At 43.5% G+C, this 22818-nt stretch overlaps 1 protein-coding gene across 1 annotated transcript in view; it reads left to right on the top strand.

Moving 5' to 3' along the window:
* CKAP2L (cytoskeleton associated protein 2 like) overlaps positions 1-21664 on the top strand; it is a gene marked incomplete in the record, with an annotated part of 1473239 nt that extends 1451575 nt beyond the window's left edge. Inside the window, 1 exon segment of the mRNA XM_044084267.1 lies at positions 20909-21664. Coding sequence (XP_043940202.1) covers positions 20909-21152 — 244 coding nt within the window.
* Positions 21665-22818: the final 1154 nt, after the last annotated feature.

Here is a 22818-nt window from a genome sequence, read left to right as displayed (position 1 = left end):
GGGATCCCAACCTCACCCAGACAGGGCCTCTCAACCCCTCCAGAGAAGAGGCCTAGAGCAGAGCCCCGGACCCTGTTTCTACAGACTATTCCTCAGATGATTCAGAAAACTCAGATCCTCCAGAAGGCCCATATTCTCCTTATGAGGATTCTGATGCAGAAGACTCCATTCCTTCTGCCTCTCCTCCTGAGGAATTTTCTTTTGAGGAAACCTTACATGCTATGAGAGAGCATTTTCAATGGCAGGGCCAGGATTTTTCAGATTCAAGGAAAAGGCTAAGGACCTTTTTACATTTACCACAGCATAGGCCTTTAGCCATTCCTCCAATACTAACAGTTGTTGATGATGCATATAATGATGCCTGTACTGCCCCTGACTCTCTTCCCCCAGCCCCTGCCAAGCCCGACAGATATTACAGGGTCCCGGACACACACTTTCACTTGTATTAGGCTCCTATTGCAGATCCTGAAACCATTTCACAGGGCCCCAAAGCTGTAGCAGCTGCCTCTGCCAAAAACCCCCTCCCCTCTGAAAGAGAATCTAGAGCATTAGAGTGATGGGGTAAAAAAGTTTATACTTCTGCTACTCTTTCGGCTAGGGCCTTAAACTGTCAATTCCACATGATTCAGTATCAGGAATTTTTGTTAGACCAGCTAAATAAAAAACTGTCCTCTCCTGAACCTATAGACCGTAAGTCCCTTCAGGATTTGGTACATAACACTCAGCAGGTCAGTAATCATTCCTTAAAATGCGGCTATGATGCACTGGAGGCTTCCTTTAGACTATGACTATGACTGGAACAGTGATTAGAAGGCATGCATGGTTAAAAGAGCAATCCTTACCAGACCATGTAAAGTCAAAGCTCCTAGATGCTCCCATGGAGAAACAAAGTTTGTTTGGCTCCCCTGCACAGCAAGTGCTAAAGAAGGTGGAAGAAAAAGCAAAATCTGTCCAAACAGTCAAGGATTTCTTACAGGTCCAGCCTCCGAGGTTTAGTAGAAATTGGCCTTCGAAGAATTGGTCCTTTCCAGACACCTCCAGAGCACAGAGAGGCAGAAATAGGCGCCCAAGAGGCAGAGGTCAATCCAGAGGTGCCTACAGGGGACGTCAGTGGCAGCCTAACAACCAGAGAAGTACTGCCACAGATCCAGCTACGACCACTTCTACAGGACAGACACAATGACTTGACTCTGATACCGCCTACCTGGGAACAACTGGAAGCACCCTTAGGAGGAAAGCTAGCCTTATTTTCCATAAACTGGCATTACATTACAGGAGACAAATGGATTTTACAGACAATAGACAAAGGCTACAGGTTTCACTTCCACACTCTACCAAAAAAGAGAGGAATGCCAAACCTACCACCAAACCAAAAAACAAACGCTCTAGGACAAATCAACCACTTACTAAGGATGAGAGCTATAGAAAAGGTACCGCCTATGGAACAAGGACAAGGATTTTACTCCAGACTTTTCCTGGTACCAAGGAAAGAAAACCAATGGAGGCCTATTCTCGACCTGTCCGCTCTGAACACATATCTCATTGTTCCAAAATTCAAAATGCTGACCCTACAGCAACTTCTTCCCATGCTGGGCAAGGAGTCTTGGCTGGTGACTCTAGATCTCAAGGAGGCATACCTGCACGTCCCTATCTGACCAGATTGCAGAAGATACCTCAGATTTCTTGCAGGATCAGAGCATTATCAATTCTCAGCATTGCCCTTTGGCTTATCTACTGCGCCCAGAGTATTCACGAAATGCCTGGCATCAGTAATTGCTCATTGCAGGCTTCAGGGAATTCAGATTTATCCATACCTGGACGACTGCCTAATACAAGCGGACAACAAGACCAAATTAACAAAAGATTTGGAAAAGGTTACACAACTACTGCAAGCCCTGGGATACACAGTCAACATGAAAAAGTCAAGGCTGGTACCATCCCAAAGGATAACATTCTTGGGTGCAGAACTGGACACATCAAATCAGATGGCATTTCTCTCAGCAGAAAAGCAAAAGCAACTACCACTCTATTTCATGGCATTAACAACAGAACCAGCTTACAGCAAGGAAAGTCCTGCAAGCCCTGGGTTACATGGCATCCTGCATAATATTGATTCCACATGCCAGGCTGCATATGAGGAAGTTGCAATGGTACCTAAGGAATGTATGGTCTCAACACAAGCACAGTCTAGAAGCCCAGATTCCAATAATTCCATGCCTGAAACAAGAATTCCTGTGGTGGGCTCAGGCCTGTCAGTTGAGCAGAGGACTGCCTTTCCACAAACCTCACCCAAGCCAGACTATCACCACGGACGCCTCAAACCTAGGCTGGGGGGCACACATGGTGGACAAGTGTATACAAGGCCTATGGACACAAGACCAGCTGAACCTGCACATAAATCAAAAAGAGATGCTGGCAGTGAAACAGGCACTTCAGACATTCAGACCTTTTCTTCAACAGGGTAATTTGCTGATAAGGACGGACAACACCACAGTCATGTGGTATGTCAACAAACAGGGAGGCACACACTCATATCCTCTATGCCGGATGGCAATGGACCTGTGGAATGTGGCCCTGAACCTCAACATTCAACTCCAGGCCAAATTTGTGCCAGGAAAAGAAAATATACTAGCAGACACCTTAAGCAGAACTACCACGGATGCCCACGAATGGATGCTGCATCCAGACATCTTCAAAACCATTACAAAGAAATGGGGACTACCAGAAATAGACCTGTTCGCATCCCCACACAACCACCAATTGAGAAAATTCTGCACAAGGACATACCACCCACTTGCTTGGAAGGTGGACTCCTTATCCTTCAGTTGGGAAAACCTGACAGCATATGCATTCCCACCTCTTCCTTTGATGCACAAAGTGCTACTGAAGATCAAAGAAGATCACCCAAGGATCATCCTGATAGCTCCAGACTGGCCGAGGCAGCATTGGTACTCGCTACTGAGGAGTATGTCTCGGACACACGCATGGCCTCTACCTCTAGTTCCTTTACTGCTAACACAGAACAACTACAAGATCCTACATCCAAACTTGAAAACACTACAGCTAGCTGCTTGGAATATTACATAAAACAAAATAACTCAGATTTATCTCAGAGGGTTAAAGACATTATCCTGGAGGCTCGCAGACCCTCCACAAGGAAGACTTATTCAGCCAAATGGAAAAGATACCTCATTTGGAGTGCAGCAAAAGGAGAAAATGTATCATTAGCAAACATAGCTAACATCCTGGAATACTTAGCAGAACTTTTCCACAATGGCCTGTCTTACTCCTCCATTAAGATTCATGCATCAGCAATTTCAGCAGAATACAACATGGATCCTCCAGTCTTCTCTCATCCTCTACTCAGGCAGTTTCTGAGAGGAATTAAAATGTAAAGCCTCCAAGGAAGCCACCTTTGCCTACATGGGACCTTAACTTTGTGCTGGAAAAGTTAACACTTCCCCCTTTCGAACCAGCAGCAACAGCAGAATTACAGTTCTTATCTTGGAAAACTGCTTTCCTGCTTGCAATCACTTCAGCAAGAAGGGTTTCTGAATTACAGGCATTAATGGCAGTACAGCCCTTCCTTATCTTCCATCAGGATAGAGTGTCCTTGAGAACTAACCCTACTTTTATGCCAAAAGTGGTCTCCAGGGTATCATTGAACCAAGCAATCCACCTTCCAACATTCTTCCCCAACCCACAGAACAGGGGGGGAAAGACTACTACATACCTTGGATGTGTACAGGCAATTGCGCTACTATCTGGACAGAACCAAGACCAACAGAAAAACTGACCAGCTTCTGGTAGCATATGCAACAGGAATGGAAGGAAAAGCAATTTCAAAACAGACAATCTCAAAATGGATAGGAAATTGCATTAGATTTTGTTACTCTTTTCATGGAAAGACAACTCCAGAAAACATCAGACCTCACTCCACAAGGGCTACAGCCACTACTACAGCTTTCCTACGAGGAGTGGCTACCAAAGACATTTTAGAAGCTGCTACTTGGAGCTCCGTGCATACATTTGCCAAGCATTATAATCTACCTTTATACTCCAGATCCTGAGAAGGTTTTGCAACTGCTGTTTTGCAAGGGATCTTAACTACACCATAATCATCGTAGTGCCTCATCCCCCAGTTTGGCTATGGTATTCTACCCATATGTTAGGACTGCAGATGCATCCTTGAAGGACATAGTACAGTTTTGTACCTACCATAAATGTAGATGTCCGAGAGGTATGCATCTGCAGTCAGGATTACCCACCCTCCTTCCCCTCTGTGGTACTCCTAGGGTATTTGCCCATCTTGTAGCTAGCTGGGGGAATCTATTATGGTGTATTTGTTTGTATATATGTATATACATGCTTATATTGTTTGCTCTCTACTGTTTGGAATCATTTGCATTTATCCAAATTTAGCCTTCCTAGAGGGCACCTGGCATCTGGGGCAAGAAACACTGAGGAAAATGGCATCGGCTGATGCCTTTATACCCAATTCACAGCAGCTATGACGTCGGGTGAAGTGCGACATCAGCCGAGGCCAGACCCAGACTTTGGAATCCGGCCGACCGAAGGGCTGCCTGAGGCAGGACAACCCATATGTTAGGACTGCAGATGCATACCTCTCGGACATCTACATTTATGGTAGGTACAAAACTGTACTTTCAGAGTGCTACCCTTTGGTCTCACCACAACCCCCAGGGTGTTCACCAAAGTGGCAGTGGTAGCAGCTCACTTGCGGCTGCAGGGTTTCCATGTTTTTCCCCTACCTGGACAATTGGCTGTTTTCTGCTTCCTCCAGGCATCAACTCTGCCAAGCCAGGGATTTCCTTCTGCAGACCCCCCCCCCCCACCAGTTGGGCCTAACCCGTAAGTCTCAAGTCCCTGTTGAAGCCGGTTCAAGTTCTGGACTTTATTGGATCTCTGTTGTATACCATTCAGACCAAGGTTTTTCTAACTCTAGACAGAATTCAGTCCCTCAATCATGTCTTGTGTATTCTTCAAGCTCAATAATCTACAGTGGAATTGGTCCTGTGGTATTAGGGTCCATGGCAGCCATGCTCAGACTCGTGCCCATGGCTCGGTTGTGCATGCGGGTGCTTCAATGGACTCTGTCCAGTGGTTTCTAGTAGATCTACTGTTGTCCCATCCTATGTCAAACATGCAGGCATTCTCCTCTGGTGGATTCGATCCCCGGATCTTCATCGGGGTCGTCCGTTTATTCTTCCTGCCCCACTGACCACAATGACCATGAGTGCCTCCCTACTTAAGTGGGGGGGGCATTGTTTGGGAAGGACAGTCCAAGGCAAGTGGTCTTCCCTAGAGACTCGATTGCACATCAATGTCCTGGAGATGAGGGCAGTGCTCCTGGCATTGCAAGCTCTTCATGCCCATCTTCCTCAAGGGATGATTGCAATCCAGACAGACAATATGTCCGTAGTCTGGTGCATCAAGCAGTGGGGAATCAGGTCTTATCCCCTGTGTCATGAAGCCATAAGAGTGTGGGAGTGGGTGATTTCCACCGGCTGTTTTCTGGTGGCAATGCACATTCCGGGGAGGTCCAACATCCTAGCAGACAGGCTCAGCAGGTCTATCCTGATGCCTTATGATTGGTCTCTGAATCCTTAAGTAGCAAAACAGAGCTTTCTAAAGTGGGGGTCAGCCTTGCTGCGATCTCTTCACCTCTCCTTCCAACTTGAAGTGCAGTGAGTTTTTTGCTGTGAACCCTCCACCGGGGAAAGTCCCCAGAGATGCTGTGGTTCATGCTTGGCCCTCCGGTCTTCTGTATGTTTATCCTCCTCTCCCTCTGATTCCGAAATTCCTTCAGAAAGCTCAACAGCTAGGGAGCTAAGTCACCCTCATTGTCACATTCTGGTCTCGCCAAGTATGGTTCCCTTTTCCGTGGTCTCATGTAGTGTGTACTCCCTGGACATTAGATCTGGTTCCGGATCTGATTTTCATCCCTCAGGGATTCCTCACCCAGATCTGGCCAGTCTGAAGCTCACCACTTGGCTGCTCCATTTCCCATGATAATTAGGACTGCCGTGTTATCTTCGCCAGTTAAGTAGATATTAGTTGAGGCTCATAAATCTTCTACCAGGAAGGTTTAATCTAGTGAGTGGAAATACTTTTCTATTTGGGCATCACAATGTGACTTGGACCCCTTTACTAGCCCAATTCTGGCTGTTCTAGAGTTTCTGGAAGGTATTTTTCAACAAGGTGCCAGCTTTTCTACAGTTGAGATCCAAATGGCAGCTATATCTAACTTCCATGTAGGAGAGAATTCAGCTTCCCTAACTTCTTTTAAGCTTTGTAAAGCCTTTCTGAAAGGTACCTTTCTACCTAGGCCTCCAATCATGGACCCAATGCCTCCTTGGGCTCTTGCACTGTTTCTTCAAGCTTTAGTTTCTTCTTCCCTTCGAACCTGCAGCTTTGCTGGATTTGCAGTTCTTGTCTTGGAAGACAACCTTCTTGATTGCCATTATGTCAGACAAAAGAGTGTCGGAGCTTTAAGCCCCACCGTTTAAGCCTCCTTATATGGTCTTTCATAAAGACATAAAGTAGCTACAGTATCAAATATTAATCATGTAATCAATCTCCTTATTTTCTTTTTGAATTTTCAGAATAAGGGAGAGTACATGTTCAACTTGTTGTGCGTCCATAGGCAGTTCCGCTTTTACTTGCATAGAACAAAATCTTTCTGTAAGTCTGATCAACTTTGTTTCCTAATCAAAGCCCTTTTTAGGAAACCTGTATCGAAGGTCACTATTGCTCTTTGGATCTCTGTGGATAGTTCTGGCGTATTCAGCTAAAGGATCATCTCCACCAGGTCCTGTCAAGACACATTCTACTAAGATCTATGGCTACTTCAGCTGCCTTCTGGTCCAGAGTTTCATTGGATGAGAGATGCTCTACAGCTACGTGGGCATCTTTGCATACCTTCATTTCTCAGTATAAGTTGGATCTTCTGTCCAGAAGCAGGACATCCTTTGGCTCCGCCGTGCTCCGGAATATCCTTCCATGAGGACCTCCCAGGTGTTTAGTAGCTGAGGACTCTGTCCCGCAGGTTGAGGAACAAATGAAAACAATTTCTGATAAAGAAGTTATGTAACCACCATAAGGTTCTATCTGAGTTGTTGCTTTTCATTTGTCTTCAGCCGTCCCTCCCTCCTTTCCCCTGCCTTACTTGGACTGTGTGGTTGCCTGGCTGGAAAAGACGTGGCCTTTTCTTTGGCATAACTGGTTAGTTCTTATGATATTCTTTGGGTAATTTTGCCAAGGGGTAAGGCATTGAGTCAGGGTGGGATGCCATGGTGGGCAGTAAACTCATTCTGAGGGGAAGGAGATGGGCATTATGTGTAGGGGAGGAGCTTGGATCCGATGCTGGAAACATGTGGCCGAGTCGGATCTGTCCCAGATCCTTGTCCCACAGGTAGAATACAACTGCAAATCAACAACTCGGATGGAACGTTATGGTGAGTATATAACTTTTTTTCTCATCAGCATTGGAACCTATGCCACATTTTACAATTATTACAATTTATTGAAAACACTCACTCAAAATACCCCCAGAACACCCTCATAATGTTTTAACTTAATACAAGCACACACAACTATGCACATCTTCATATAATGAAGTTTACCCCCCCCCCTTATGGGGCAATTTCCTAAATAGATGGCTGCAAATACATAAGATGCATGTTACTGCCTGTCCTACTTTAATTGTGGTCTTCCTTTTTATCATTATTACCCTCCCATATGTGAAAAACAACTAGCATGCTTTCAGAAAACATTAGTTTTTAACTTTGAAGCCAGTGTTTTGGCATTCTTTTATTGCCCTATAATCAACTTGTCTCTGGAAGCATAAGAGGAAAAAATAATGTAGCCTTCAGCTCCAGGCTCTTAAAGACGAGCTGAAACATTTCATTAGTTTCAGTGTTGTCTTATTTACTTGTTTCCACTTAAAACTTATTAAATTAAGCCAAGGGTCTTTATCCAAACATTCATTGATGTAAAAGTAAGAGAAAACATGTCAGCACTACACATTTTATGACTTGTGTACTTTTGCACCCATTCCCCACATAAACAGCCCAGGATTACAGCCTATTAACTTAAACATGCTTTTGTCTAGCCTTTTATTTTCTCTCTCTGCATTATAGTGCCTATATTTCTTAATGCTAAAAAAGAGAAAGCAAAAGGCAGCTGTCTATTATCTTTATCACATACAGCTAAAATGCCTTACCTTAAAACATGCAGCTTATATCCTGAAAAGTTTCACAGAAATTCTGTTAAACAGAAATTGTTTTACTTGGTTACCTTTTTCCTTACTCTTCTCCTCCCCTCAGTATCTTTCCAAGCATTAATAGCCTGAAGTGAAACAAATGTTTTTCAGTTCCCCTTAAGGTTAAAAAATTCAACAAAAGCCACTCTTTCTACTTTTTCTTGTACAGACATATTTCACAAATAAGATTGATACTTTGCAGTTCACTAATTTCCATGAAGCTAGTCATCTTCTTGTTCACCTCCATCTCCAGTCCCTGGTTCAGTTCCGAGTAGGAACCTACTTTTTGATTCTACAACACAGAAAATGTTCAAAATGCTGGAGAAGGAAATTACTATGGAGACAAGCATTCCATCTTTCCTGACAACTTCAGCGGTGTAGAGGATAAAGCCCTAAGTGGGATCCAGGCAACCATGTTTGATTAGTGGCTTGAACACTTGACCTGTCAAGGGGTATGGTGGTGGAAGGCTGTGTTACTTGTAGCATTGACTTCAGCCAAGAGGATTCAGAGCTGCAAGCGCTTATGGCCTCTAAACTTTTCTCATGTTCCCTAAAAGAAATAGTAACCCTTAAGACTAACCCTTCCTATGACCCTAAGGTGGTCAGAGAACTCTCTTAAATCAATGTATCACTCTCTCCCCCTCCCCCCTTTTTTTTTACATCTGCTCAAAACAAAGGAGAGATATTTCTGGACTCTCTAGATATCCTTGGGCAACTCTAGTTTTACTTGACAAAACCAAGGACGTCAGAAAATCTGATCAGCTTTTCCTTCTTTGAGGACAAAATTGAGTCTTCCAGTGCCTAAACCATTTTTAGGTGAAAACCTCTCCCAGATCTAGTACAAGTCTATTGCATTAGAGCTGCTGCTGCTTCTGAAGTTTTTTTCAAAGATCTAGATTGTAAATCCATTTTAAAAGCAGCTGCTTGGTTTTCTGTCCATACTTTTACCAGATGTTATAAAACTGATGTTTTTTCCAGGGCCAGAGCTGGATTTACTAGATTCATCCTCAAGGAATCTTAAATCCCAGCTCATCTGGTCAAACCTAGTCCTGGGTAGGCAGCTTAGTTGTTGGTAGGCAAACTTTTGACAGTATCATGAGGATGGCCATAAGTTGAGCACATTAATGTACATAAAAAAGATTTTAATGCTGACGAGGCTTTCAGTAGGGTTGAATGAGTATATTTGCAGAAGGTGCTAGAAATATTTGAATTTGGCACAAGGTTTACAAGTCTAATCTTTTAGATATGAAAGAATTAAGATGCATGTAGGGTTATCTCAGTCCTTTAGGATAGCTAGGGTCATGGGTCAAGGGTGCCCCCTGTCCACCAGTATTATATGCTTTGTACCTTGAACCATTGACACAAACTATAAGGTCCACAAACATTACTGGATATACGCTTGATGAACCCCACATGATGACCTTGAGAAGTTTAAAATCTGATCAGGTTTTGGCACGTTCTCTGTTTATAAGATAAATATTGAAGACTAAGGCAATTATGATTAATGGCTTGTCCTCTGTCAAGAAAAGACGGTGCCCAGGATTTTGGGTGGATAAAAAAATATATATCTGGGGGGGTTTATGTGCCACTCTCCCAGACCCAGCATTTGAAACATGTAACCATCTTGAGAATATGAAACATGATCTAAGAAACTGGAAAATTCTCCATCTGAAACAAGATCATAAAATTTAGGAGTCACCTCTTTCTTGCCATAATGGCTGTACACTTCAAGCATTTCCTCTGTGTTACCACCCCTAGGGGAATAGTTTTTTTGGGAGGGTATTAAACTATGGGCTATCTGGGAGAAATTAGTAATGGCTCAGGTTTGAGGAGGCTTAGGATTCCTGAGTCTGCAAAAATATTGGGAGTCCATGCATACAGATGAAGATTTTTACTGTGCTACAGGTGAAGTGTGATATTATGTGGAAAAATATTGTCCTTAAATATCTCGAATCACCAAAATAGCTTGGAACTTTTCAAAGCTGTATTACTGACAATAAAAACTCTCTAAGAACAGTACATGAACCCATGGAAGAATATGCTCCCAATTAGTGTAGGAACATCAAGAGAGAAGGGCATGAATGTACAAACTTGCAGCAATGAGGAACAGAAATTCAGTTTGAGGATCACTTTAAAAAAATCAAGCAATAGTTGGATTAGAGGAATTAAAAAAAGAATATAATTTAAGAAAAGCCTTAAGACCGGAATACAAGGGGTTGCTTCTACATGCTATGAAAGGTAGAATCTTCCCAAATGAGGAGACATGCACACATGGGAGATAATGGAGCTCTAAGTCCGGGATAGGTTGCAGCCAGCTGTGTATAGAAAGCTAGCATGTAAAGCTTATAAAGGAATTGGATAAATACAAAAGGAGTTACTAATTGAGAGCAAGAGCTAAATACCAATTTTAGGACTGAGTTTTGGAAACAAGTCTACCATTTTACTAGATATGCTATCAAAAGCAGAAAGTTTAAAGATTTTTGCATAAAGGTGCTTAAGTACACTTCAACAAAGCTGCTCTCTCTCTCTCTCTATATATATATATATATATATATATATATCTCCAATAAACAAACACACAGAGTTGTTGATGTACAGAATGGCAAATAGGATTGTGGGAGTTGTATTTTTTGGAACTGTAGCGAGTTGGATTTATTTAAGCAGCAATTACAAGACCTGATGACAGACTCTAGGTAAGAAATAATGCTGACAAAACCTTTGATTTTAATAGGTGTCCACCCAGACTCAGCTCTGTGTCTGACAGAATCAGCATTGCTCTTTCTTTTTGTTAACACAGGCAAGAGGGCTGTCACAATGAAATTGAAAATTATAGACCTTCTCGACATTACAATGGAAATCTTTAAATGGAGAGTAAAAGTTTAAGAGGGAAGGAATGGCTTCCAGTTCGATTTTTAATTAATTTTTACATTGTTAAATTCTCCATCAGATGACTTGCTACATTGAGAATGTGTTTGATCTTTATTAATGGTTCTGAAAGTAAGGTTTATGTTGAAAGGTTTATAATAAGTCTATTGGAGGTAATAAATGTTGGGTTTTGTTGGTATGTACCAATTAAAAGGTATAAAAACCTAAAAAAAATAATTCAGGCAGAAGAGAGCACCCCACCCCCCAAAAAAAACTCTGGTTAAGTCAGGGGGACTTATGAATAAATGATCACCAGGCCCTCTGAGCAAGCCTGATGTTTCTGACGGTACTCCCATTATTTTTGTCCTGTGTATTCCAATTAGTGAGGGCCCTTCTATTTATTTTATTTTTATTTATTTTTGTATTTGTTAACCAGGGGAATAAACTGATCCAAAGACCGTTAACCCCAGGTCAGCAAGACAAACTGTGACAATTGCCTGTTAACAAGTTAAAGCAAAGCATTCTCAAGCAGTTTTCAGTTATTTTGCTAACTGCATATTTTTGCAACAAAGGAGAAATGTGGCTGCTTATAATGCTCGAGTCACAAATGTCTCCATGATGGGTATTTGTACTGTAGCCACTTGATGGCATCAGTTTTATCAAGTTTTATTGTTTGGACTCATGATTCCAGGTGTCAGGCCTCCTTTGTCACACTGCAGTCATAGGTTAGTCTTGTAAGCTGTTGCCTCCCAGGGTAGTTTCAGTTTTGCTGCTTGGAAATCTTTTGAACAGTTACTTCACTACATTATGGCTCCAAAGTAAGGTAAAACAAATTTATTTAGTAAATTAGTTAATCTATGGAAGGGTGCAACACATGGGTCCCAACCTCTTAAGAGGCCAGTGTGGAACACAAATCCTAGCAATGTGTGACAAATGGTCAAAATGTGGAACACCTTATTTCTGCACTGTGCGAAAATGCTCCATTACCATGGAGCCTGGTTAAACATTTAAAAAATAAGACATACTTGTGATTTTGTGGCTTTCTTAACAGCATCTCACCATGAGACATTACTAACTACAGTGTAGCTATTGAACACATCTTACAGCGACATACATTTTATGGTCATTAAATTAATAGTGTGACAAAACTAATTTAAAGTCTTAGTAACGGGGACAATCAGAGAAGTTTAGAATATTACTATTAACCTGAGACATTGACAGAATAAGAGACTTTACATTTTCTGAAACAACAGTTGGCGGAGGAAGTAAAAGGAGCAGAGCTAACCTTTTGTAATCAAAAGCAGGGACTAGTCAGTACACAAATGGCTAACACTGACTACTCCTACCTGAAGAATACTGGGATTATATGTTTAAAACAAATAAGAGTAGCTAAACTAACAAAAAACAGTGTTACAACAATATTCAACCCAGGATGCTTACGTATAAAATGCATTAACTCTCAACAAAAAGGGATAGAATCACTTATTACTATTAACTTGAGACATTGATGGAGTAAGAGAATGTGAATTAATAAGCATTTTCTGAAACAAGGTTATAATCCACCACCTTTTCTACACCATTTTAAGACAGAGTTAAAGGGACACAAAGCTCCACTTTTCAGAGTTCAAAGCCAGGACTAGTCAATTCACAAATGCCAGGCACGGACTTGCAAGCCCCACTCCTGCCTAAATTAAACAGTCTGACAGCTCAAATCATGGACAAATCCAGAAATAATCAAAGACAGAGACACTTGCACTACTAATAACTTGCAACATTGACAGAATGTGAATTAAACATTTTCTGAAACAAAGGATGTTAAGTTGTCAATCTCGCCTTCATTCTTGCTTGATGGGTTCGGAGCCGATCCTCGGCTCCGACTCGGCACTTGCTAAGCTCGAGAGTCACTTTTACCAGCTCGAGGCAGCCCCATATCCCATGATTCAAGGCGGTAAGTACCCAGATCTCATTTGCCGCTTCGCTGATGAGGTCCTCCTTTTACCAGCTCCTGGTAAGTGATTTAGATATTACTGTTTTAGCCCCCTTTTCAACTTAAAACTTTATTTTTTAACGTTTATAGTTAATTTAACTCCCTTTCTGACTAAAAAATCCCTCACTCCTTTATATTTTTAGTCAGGCCTTCTCCCCTCCCATCCCCCCCCTTGTCAGGGTGTGTGTATTAGAAGTCAGTTATCTGACTTTTTGGGATAACTATTTCTTGGGACTGTGTTGTGTGTGTGTGTTGTTACAACTATGTCCAAGGAAAGGGTCTCAGGCTTTAAGAAATGGGACTCGTGCTGTCAGAAGATGTCTCTGACAGACGGTCACACTTCTTGGTTATACTGCCTGGGATCTCTCCACCTGCAGGACTCCTGTGCAATATGTCATTCTTTTAGCCAGAGAGTCCTGCAGGAGAGGAGAAATAAATTGATTTTGAGGGGCCTTCTTAAACCGGAGGGCTCTCCGCTAAGTCGGCCCACTAAGACTTCCAAGTCTTCCAAGGCCCAGGCTTCTGTCTCTAAGCCTGCGGCCTCGGTTCGCTCTTTCAGAGTCGAGATCGCCCGCTGGAGCCGATCCTAGTTTGCACAAACCCTCGGCACCGGTGGCTATCGGTGCCGATACTGGTTCGGTCACATTGGTGTCGGCTCCTACTGGCTCCGACCACCATATGGCTCAGGCTTCGGTGTCGGCGCCGACCGACACCGTTACTTTTGTGTCTGTATCGGCTCCGGCCGGAGCCGATACATCGAGACCTTCTGTCGGTGCCGAAAAGTTGTCGGCTCCGACAGCATCCATGGTTTCGTCGGCTCCGATGGTTCCTTCGAGGAAGAGGTCCAGGTCCCCTTCCTTGGAACAGATACTTTCGGCTCCGGCCTCTCCTCTCCTCTCGGAACGGAGCCATCGGAGCCGATCATCCAGGTCATCCAGGCTTTCTGACCATGATTTAGAGAGGGTGGTCAGTAGATTATTAAAATCACAGGCACTGGCCCAGATGCTACATAGTCCGTCTCAACAGACGACTATTAGTCCACACCCCCTTGCAGTTCCTCCTTAGACTCTACCTCAGAGTTTGGAGCTGGAGTCTTCGGGAATGGTTTCTGCTATGGCTGAGGGACAGATACCCCTTCTGCTCCCTCAGCCTCTACTCTTATCTCCTCTTCGAGACCTTCCTTAGAGGGATTCGGTGGTCGGGCTTCCCTGGTCTCCTCCGAGGGGGTGAGTGGCATCGGACCCTTGTCCGACCCCGCTCTTCCCCTTGGAGCCTCGGCCTTGGTGAGCTCGGCTCCGACATCGGCCTCGGAGCCTTCCCTTTCGGTGGGCCCTGGAGTTCCTGGTTCTTCGGAATGGGTTCTCTCGGACCTCCCTGGGAGGGGAACCTTTGAGGTGATGGAGTGTGCTAGCCACTGGTCTCAGCCAGCAGTCTGTTCCCTTAGCTCCTCCCTCTTCGGTGCCTGTCGACATCTCAGCCATCTCTCTTGCTCCCGGACCCAGAGATCCTCCGCCTCAGGTTTCCCCACTGGGAAGAACCCCTCTTCCGAGGATTCTCCTGATCAGTCAGGGGATCCTCCGCAAGAGGACCTGTAAGAGGAAACACGTAGACTCCCCCGAGTCCATCACTTCAGATACCGACTTAGATGAGTCGGAGGGATCCTCAAGATCCCCCTCTGAGGATGTCTCCTTTTCAGACATCCTAGAACTCCTTAAACAGAGGGAAACTGGCCCTCCAATAATCCCTCTGAGGATGAGTCTGTATACCTGGAGGCGTTTGGATCTCGGCCTTCCACCTCCTGGGTGTCTCCGCCTTCGACCCCTTATGCAGGTTATCGCCGAAGGCTTGGGCTGCTCCTGACTCTGTAGAGCCAGTTCCTAGGAGGCCTTCTAAATTTATTACTGCCCCTTCGACAAGCAATTTCTCACGAAGGTGTCCCTGCTGATGCCATGGTGGTGGCGGCTGCCACTAAGAAGGAACTTGCAGATCCTTCCGCCTGTCCATCCTCCTAATAAGGACTCTAGGACCATGGATAGGTATGGTAAGTGGATGTTCTCTTCAGCGACCTTTGCTATGTGCTCGCTGAACTACTCACTTCACCAGACTCCAAAGGGATATCCTTAAGGAGCTAGGTGAAGTAGTACAGGATCCCACAGCTGCAGGGGCTCAAGAAAAAATTGCTTCGCAGCTAGGAACCCTTAATTCTATTGTTAACTCCTCCATGCGACTGATATCATATGCAGCAGATGGAGCGAGTAGGGCCGCAGGTACAGGTGTGGCTCTTAGACGCCAAGCCTGGATGCGGCTCTGTAATTTTGCAGATCCCTTTAAGGTGTCCTTCACAAACTCTCCCTTTGATGGGTCAGCTTTGTTTGGCCCTCAAGTGAAGGAAACATTGACCAGGTGTGAGCAGGATGGCAAGACTCTTTCTGCGAGGGGTCTTTTTTCCACCCCTTCTAGACCTTACCCAAAGGACAGAAGGGTGGCAAAATGTGGTTCCGAAATCCCAAGGAGTCACGGATTCACGTGGTCAATTTACCCCTAGAGGCAGAGGGGTAACAATAACAGACGCAGCTCTAGAGGCAGAGGGGTCCACAAAACCAGGGAAGCAGAGAGCCTCTCTCTGACAAGCCCTTTCAGCATCCCTGAGATGTTGCCCGACTGTCCATCCTTGGAGACAGTCGGGGGAAGACTATCGCTGTACCCAGAAGCCTGGCTTTCCCTAACTCAAGACAGATGGGTACAGTCGATCATATCCGAGGGTTACAAAATTCCTTTTGAGGAAACTCCCCTTTCTCACTCAAATTCCCTTCCAAGATGTTCCACCCGGTCTAAGGGAAATTGCAGAGTTAGAAGTTTTAAAACTTCTGCAAAAAAGAGCCATTCAGCCAGTTACAACAGATCATTCAGAGCCCTGAATCTACTCAAGATTCTTTTTGGTCCCCAAAAAGACGGGAGACTGGAGACCAATATTGGATCTCAGCAGACTCAACAAGTCTGTGAGAAAGGCAAGATTCCGAATGGTCACACTTCAGTCAATTCTGCCCTTCTTACAGAAGGGCAACTGGATGTGCTCAATAGATCTTCAGGATGCGTACTATCACATAAAAATTCACAGACGCTCCAGAAGGTTTCTCCGCCGGCTGGGGTCCAGTCATTTCCAATTCAGAGCCCTGCCCTTTGGTCTCACTACAGCCCCCAGAGTGTTCACCAAATGTATGGCAGTGGTCATGGCTCACCTGAGACGTCAAGGATTCCAGGTGTTTCCGTATCTCGACGACTGGCTCCTTTCAGCCACCACCAGGCATCAGCTTCTTCAAGCCAGGGATTACACAATAAATCTTTGCACTCAATTGGGCATCTCGATCAACCACGAAAATCCTCCTTGTTGCCCTGCCAGTCTATTACTTTCATAGGCGCAAACTTAAACACTGTTCGGATGTCAGCTACCCTCACAGACCAAAGAATCTCAGATATACAAGGTCACGTGAGAATCATTCTAGCCAGCAAAAAAGTACAAGCCAGAATGGTTCTAAAAGTGTTGGGCCTCATGGCTGTGGCCATTACCCTTCTTCCCCTGGCTCGCTTCTATATGCGCCTTCTTCAGTGGATGTTGTTCACTCAGTGGTCTTACCAACAACCTCTGATGCGTCACCAAATACTGGTGACACAGATTTGCAAGAATCATCTTTCTTGGTGGATTACTTCTCCCCAGATTCACCAAGGCAGACCCTTTGTACCCCCAACCCCGGTAGCCACTGTCACTACGGATGCCTCCCTGATCGGGTGGGGGGGCATTATCAGGGCAGGATGGTTCATGGGACGTGGCAACCGTTCGAATACCACCTGCACATAAATGTCCTAGAGATGAGAGCAGTGCTTTTAACGTTGCAAGCCCTCAACGACTTTCTTCCCTTGGGGACAATTGCAGTCCACACAGACAACATGTCTGTAGTATGGTATATCAACAAACAGGGCGGAACCAAGTCCTACCCCTTGTGTCGAGAAGCGCTCAGACTTTGGCAATGGGCGATCTCCTCTCATCGGTTTCTGGAAGCAACGCATATCCCTGGGAAAACCAACATTTTAGCGGACAGATTGAGCAGAGCTATTCTCATGACCCACGAGTGGTCTCTCAAACAATCTATAGTGGAGGAGATTTTTCTACAATGGGGTCGCCCATGTTGCGATCTTTTTGCTACTCCCCAAAACAGCAAATGCCCAGACGACTTCTCTCTCTTCCCACTGCCAGGCCATCCCCCCAGAGACGCTCTGACCCAGGATTGGCCCCAGGGACTTCTTTATGCTTTTCCTCCCTTTCCTCTGATCCCACAAGTAATCCAGAAAGCCACCGTTTTGAGAGCCAAAATGATACTCATTGCCCCTTATTGGCCTCGACAAATTTGGTTTCCGTTCCTCCATCGCCACCTTTTGGTGCAGCCGTGGCATCTGGACCCAGTGCCAGATCTTCTGATTCACCAATCGGGTCAGCTGCACCTGTCTATCCCTTCTCTCAACCTCACAGCATGGTTGCTCCACTTCCTTCCTTAGCCAGGCTTCCTATGATCTCTAATCCTGTTAGAGACATCATAGTAGCTTCCTTAAAATCCTCTACTAGGAAGATTTATACTAGCAAATGGAAACGTTTTTCTTATTGGGCAAAAGCCAAGAATATTGATCCCTTCACTGCTCCAGTACAAGCAGTTTTGGATTTCTTAGCGGAAATTTTTCACGCGGGCTCCTCTTCTTCCATGGTCAAAGTTCAGTTGGCCGCTATCTCGAACTTTCATGTCGGGTGCCCACGTCACAACATTATGTCCCACAGGCTTTGTAGAGCCTTCTTGAAAGGAATTTTTCTCCTGAAACCTCCAATCAGGAGTCCTCCTCCTCAATGGGACCTAAATTTGGTGCTGACATCCTTGATTCTTCCTCCCTTCGAGCCAGCTGTTTCATGTTCCCTGAAATTTGTTTCATGGAAAACTTTATTCCTGGTTGCTATTACATCGGCTAGGAGGGTGTCTGAACTTCATGCTCTATCTGTTCGCCCCCCTTATTTAGTCTTCCACAAAGACAGGGTATCATTGAGAACTAATCCGACCTTTTTGCCTAAGGTCGCCTCAAAGACTAATTTGAATCAGGCTATTGATCTTCCTGTATTTTTCCCAAACTATTCAAACAGATCGGAACAAAAATTACATTATCTCGATGTCCACCGCCAACTCAGATATTATTTGGACAGAACGAAACAACTCAGGAAATCTGATCAACTTTTTGTTTCTTATGCTGATAACAAGAAAGGCCTTCCTGTCTCAAAAGTGACCTTGTCTAGATGGCTTTCTTCTGTCATCTCTGAAATTTATCAGCTCAGGGGAAAACAGCTGTGCTCAAAACCTAAAGCACATTCAACCAGAAGCTTAGCCACTTCCACAGCTTTTCAAGCTAGACTTCCATTAGACACTATTTGTGCAGCAGCCACTTGGGCCACTCCTCATACATTTGTTTCCCATTACAAATTGGATTTGGCCTCCAGGGACAGAGCCAGTTTTGGCTCTACAGTTCTCAAGAGTCTGTTCCATTGAGCCACCCAGGATAGAGGTGCTAGGGACGCGGTCCCATCAAGCAAGAATGAAGGCGAGATTGACAGCTTAACATTGAGAAGTTATGTACCTACCATAACGTTCCATGTTAGTTGTCTTCTCTCGCCTTCTTTCTTGCGACCCTCCCTCCTTCCCCCAGGCCTGGACAGACCTTTCTCTCTACAAGGAAGTATGCTTCTGAAGACCATACAGTACTTGTCCTTCTACCATCCTTCAGGTTTTTTTCTCTCCTTCTTTCTTCCTTTTGGAAGTTATTATGCTAGGTGCTATTGCCTATTGTCATCAAATGAGATCTGGGTACTTACCGCCTTGCATCATGGGATATGGGGCTGCCTCGAGCTGGTAAAAGTGACTCTTGAGCTTAGCAAGTGCCGAGTCGGAGCCGAGGATCGGCTCCGAACCCATCAAGCAAGAAAGAAGGCGAGAGAAGACAACTAACATGGAACGTTATGGTAGGTACATAACTTCTCATTTACTTCTGTCACCTTTTCTCAAAAAAAACGCCAATCTTAGGAGGGAATAAGAGGGACAGAGCTAACATGGAATCAAAAGTAGTGACTAGTCAATGCACAAATAAAAGAAAACATGAAGAAATAGTCAAACACTGCAAGCTCTACTCCTGTCTGAACAATTCAGTGTACATATTTTGCTACTTACCTCTGTCCAGTACAGAAAACAAAGCAGCCGCAGCAGTCCACAATAAAATTCAGGAATCCAAAGTTAGGATGAGACTTCCAGAAAGAAACTGCAGTCAGCAGTCCAGAAACTGCACCACAGGGGCCATTCTTTCCTACCAAAACAGAAGTAAATCTCAGCCTTTTGATATGATTGGTTTAGGATGCCTTATCTCTCTTCCTGACATGCTGCAGACTTTTACTACTGTTAAGTGCTTCTTGGTCCTTCAGTTGCTCTCTGATTCTGCAGTAATCTCACCAAAAAAAATCCAATTCCCCTACTCCACGAGCAATAGGATGACAAACATCATGAATATTCTCTTCGCAGCAAGTAAAGAAAAGTATTCTTCTGTGCCCTGCAATGCCTTTTTGAAAGCATTGCAGTCATGCGAAAACAATTGCCGGCGCACAATTGGATGAATTTGTGGTGCTTGTCATTGGCTCCCTGTGCCTCAGGAGTGGCTAGCTGATTGGTTTGTATACCGCAATGCCGATTGGTCGTAATTGCAGTGTACGATCCAAGCAAAACTTGTGTAGCCGAACCACCACTGTTCAATGCGGAACAGTGGGTGATTTCAGTGTTAAATGTAGAGTGTTCTGTACGATCCAGAGCACTTGGCTGCAATGAATGCATTATCGTACCATCCTTATTTGGGTAGATAGATTTTCCTGCACATTACAAATGTTTTGCTATTTCCTGCTCCCAAGAAATACTTTACAGCTCAACTGTGTTAAACTAAACAGAATTGATTGAAATGAGGAAGCTTGAGGGACACAGAAGTTGTGTAAAGAAGTTGAGTTTTGTGCTATGACCATGCTGTACCAGTAGGATTCATTGAACTTTCAAATGACATTTAGTTGATGCTGGTGGTACAGTGTTACTAGTTCAAGACAATCATTAATACTTTGTTAATGTCTAAGTGCACAGTTGAAGTTAAATCATATTGCACTGACTTAGCAGCCACAGAAGTAGACAAAACAGCATTACTGATATTGGAAGCAGCATTGATGATCTCACACTTAGCACTGTTCTGCATGTTTGATAACATTTTGAGCTCTAATGCCAGGTGTTTTTCTGGAAGCGTGAAACCTTGACCTGCACTGTAAAGTTTTTTTTCTCACTGTAAAGTGAAACATGTAATACTGTAAAGCCGTGAAACACTTTCACTACTAATCCTTGTCTAACTGCCAGTTAAGCAATAGGTAATAATTTATTTTTAACATCTTTAGCTGGCAGTGTGCCATTTAGTAAAACAGTGGTTCTATTTAGATATCGGTAGGTAACGTGAGACCTTAAGTTAAGGAATGGGCTGTCTGTGTGGATGTTATTACTAACCTGTGTTGCAAGGGAGTAACACACAGCTTTTGGGCTTTTGTTTCCGTAAAATTTTGACTTGAAGTAAAAGTTATGCCTACTTTTGATTTTTGAGCAGGGTGTGCTTTTGTTTAGTTGTTGCCTTTTGCTAGAAACTCTTGATCTCACTTTTCTGCTTTCCACTAGGGTGAAGGAGAGCCCCTTGCCATCAATTTCTCAAGACATGAAGCTTTTAACCCCTGTGCGTCGTTCTTTGCGAATAGAGAATGCCTGTGAGCACTATCCTAATATGCTGAAGGAACATGACCCAGTTATCACCTGCCTTAATGAACTTCTTGCTCTGGAGGAAGTGTCTTGCTATGTATACAGGAAAAATGAGGCCTTACCAGAGGAGGAGGAGGAGGAGGATCCTAATTCCAAGGTGGAGTGAACTAGTTGTCATGGACACTTCCCTTGCAGCAATATCATCTGAGCAAACTTTTAAGTTTATTGGAATAGGTGTACTTTGTGTTCCTAGCAAATTGGATGCTGTTAATGGACTGTATATTCAGCCCTGTTTCTTAGAAGGACGTATTGGGTGAGTCTGGCAGAGTTACTTGGTGATTATCCTCTTTCTGTAGGCTGCTGACAAAAGTAGCACTACTGAATTTAAGGGAGAAGGGGAAGTAAAACTCAAGTGAGTCTTTGCACAAAATGAAAATTTTGGTAATACATTCTGCATTCTGTTGCCAAAAATGATCTGTAATCCTAAAGAAGAATTAAAAAAAATTATTTGGATGAGTCTGTGCTTTTTATATGTATGTATGTATGCGTAAACAAAAGCTGCAAGCACTGTTCACATGTATTTATTTTTGGAATAAAATGTAATATGATTAAATACTATTCCAAATTTGCAGTGTACTATTGCAATAAAGAATTCTTTACGTACATGTTGACACGATTCCACTTTGGCATATTTACTAAATGTGTAACTTTTCTGTATGATATGCAGGGACGAGATTGCTTTGTGAAGGACACTGCACTGAGAATTAGTGTAGCTGTATTAGGCCATAAATTACTTTATTCAGTGGTAACTGTTTTCTGAGGGGTTTTTTTGTTTGTTTTCTTCACTATGGTAGTTAATTCTAACCGTTTTACACAAATGACATTAGATTACATGGTGAGAACATCAGGTGCAGAGAACTTTTAAGTTTTTGAGTTGTAAAAAATATGATTAAAAAAGTCCCACTGTGAGCAATTGAGAGAAAATCATTTTTGTGCAGTTAACATGCTAACAAAATAATTATCCTAAAGAAACAAAACTGGCCCCGAAGTGAGAGAAATGAGATAGTATGTGGGTCCCTGTATGCAATCTCATTCCCCTACTTCTCATAGTAACATATACTGCATATGAGGTAAGTAGTGGCATCAACTGCTTAGATGTAGTGCCGTCAATATTTAACAGGCGATCCATAAAGTACATGTGCTACAATCTGAAGGTATATTTTCTCTTGCAGGTTATGCAGAAAAGTGTGTGTGTATGTGTGTGTGTATATATATATATATATATATATATATATATATATATATATATATATATATATATATATATATATGGGTCTATATGACTTGGTCGACAGTTCATATGATCGACTGTTTAATTGGTCGACAGTTCATTTGATCGACAAGCATTTGCCCCCTTCCCCAATGTTGTGTGACCCTGGAGTTGATGTATATAGTTAGGGGGCACAGCCCCCCACCTAAAATGCTTGTCGATCAAATGAACTGTCGACCAAGTCATATAGACCCATATATATATATATATATATATATATATATATATATATATATATATATACACACACACACACACACACACACACACACACACACCACCAGATGCCCACAGCAGTTGGAGAATTCATATAATAAATATTTAACATTGTTTCAGGTAACCTTTGCAGTCTAATATGTGTTCGAGGTCACAGTGTAATTATAGGTATGGCAGGAGGGCACCTTTATAAGAACAAGCCGCTTCCTGTAATCCATGGTTTCATTCTATTTGTCTACTGCATGACGACACTGACCAAATCACTTAACTATTCAGTGCTCTCAGA

Source organism: Protopterus annectens, chromosome 9.part0 (genome assembly GCF_019279795.1).
Source record: "Protopterus annectens isolate FY-2018-M chromosome 9.part0, PAN1.0, whole genome shotgun sequence".
Lineage (NCBI taxonomy): Eukaryota > Metazoa > Chordata > Ceratodontiformes > Protopteridae > Protopterus > Protopterus annectens.
This window is presented reverse-complemented; position numbering and strand designations above follow the sequence as displayed.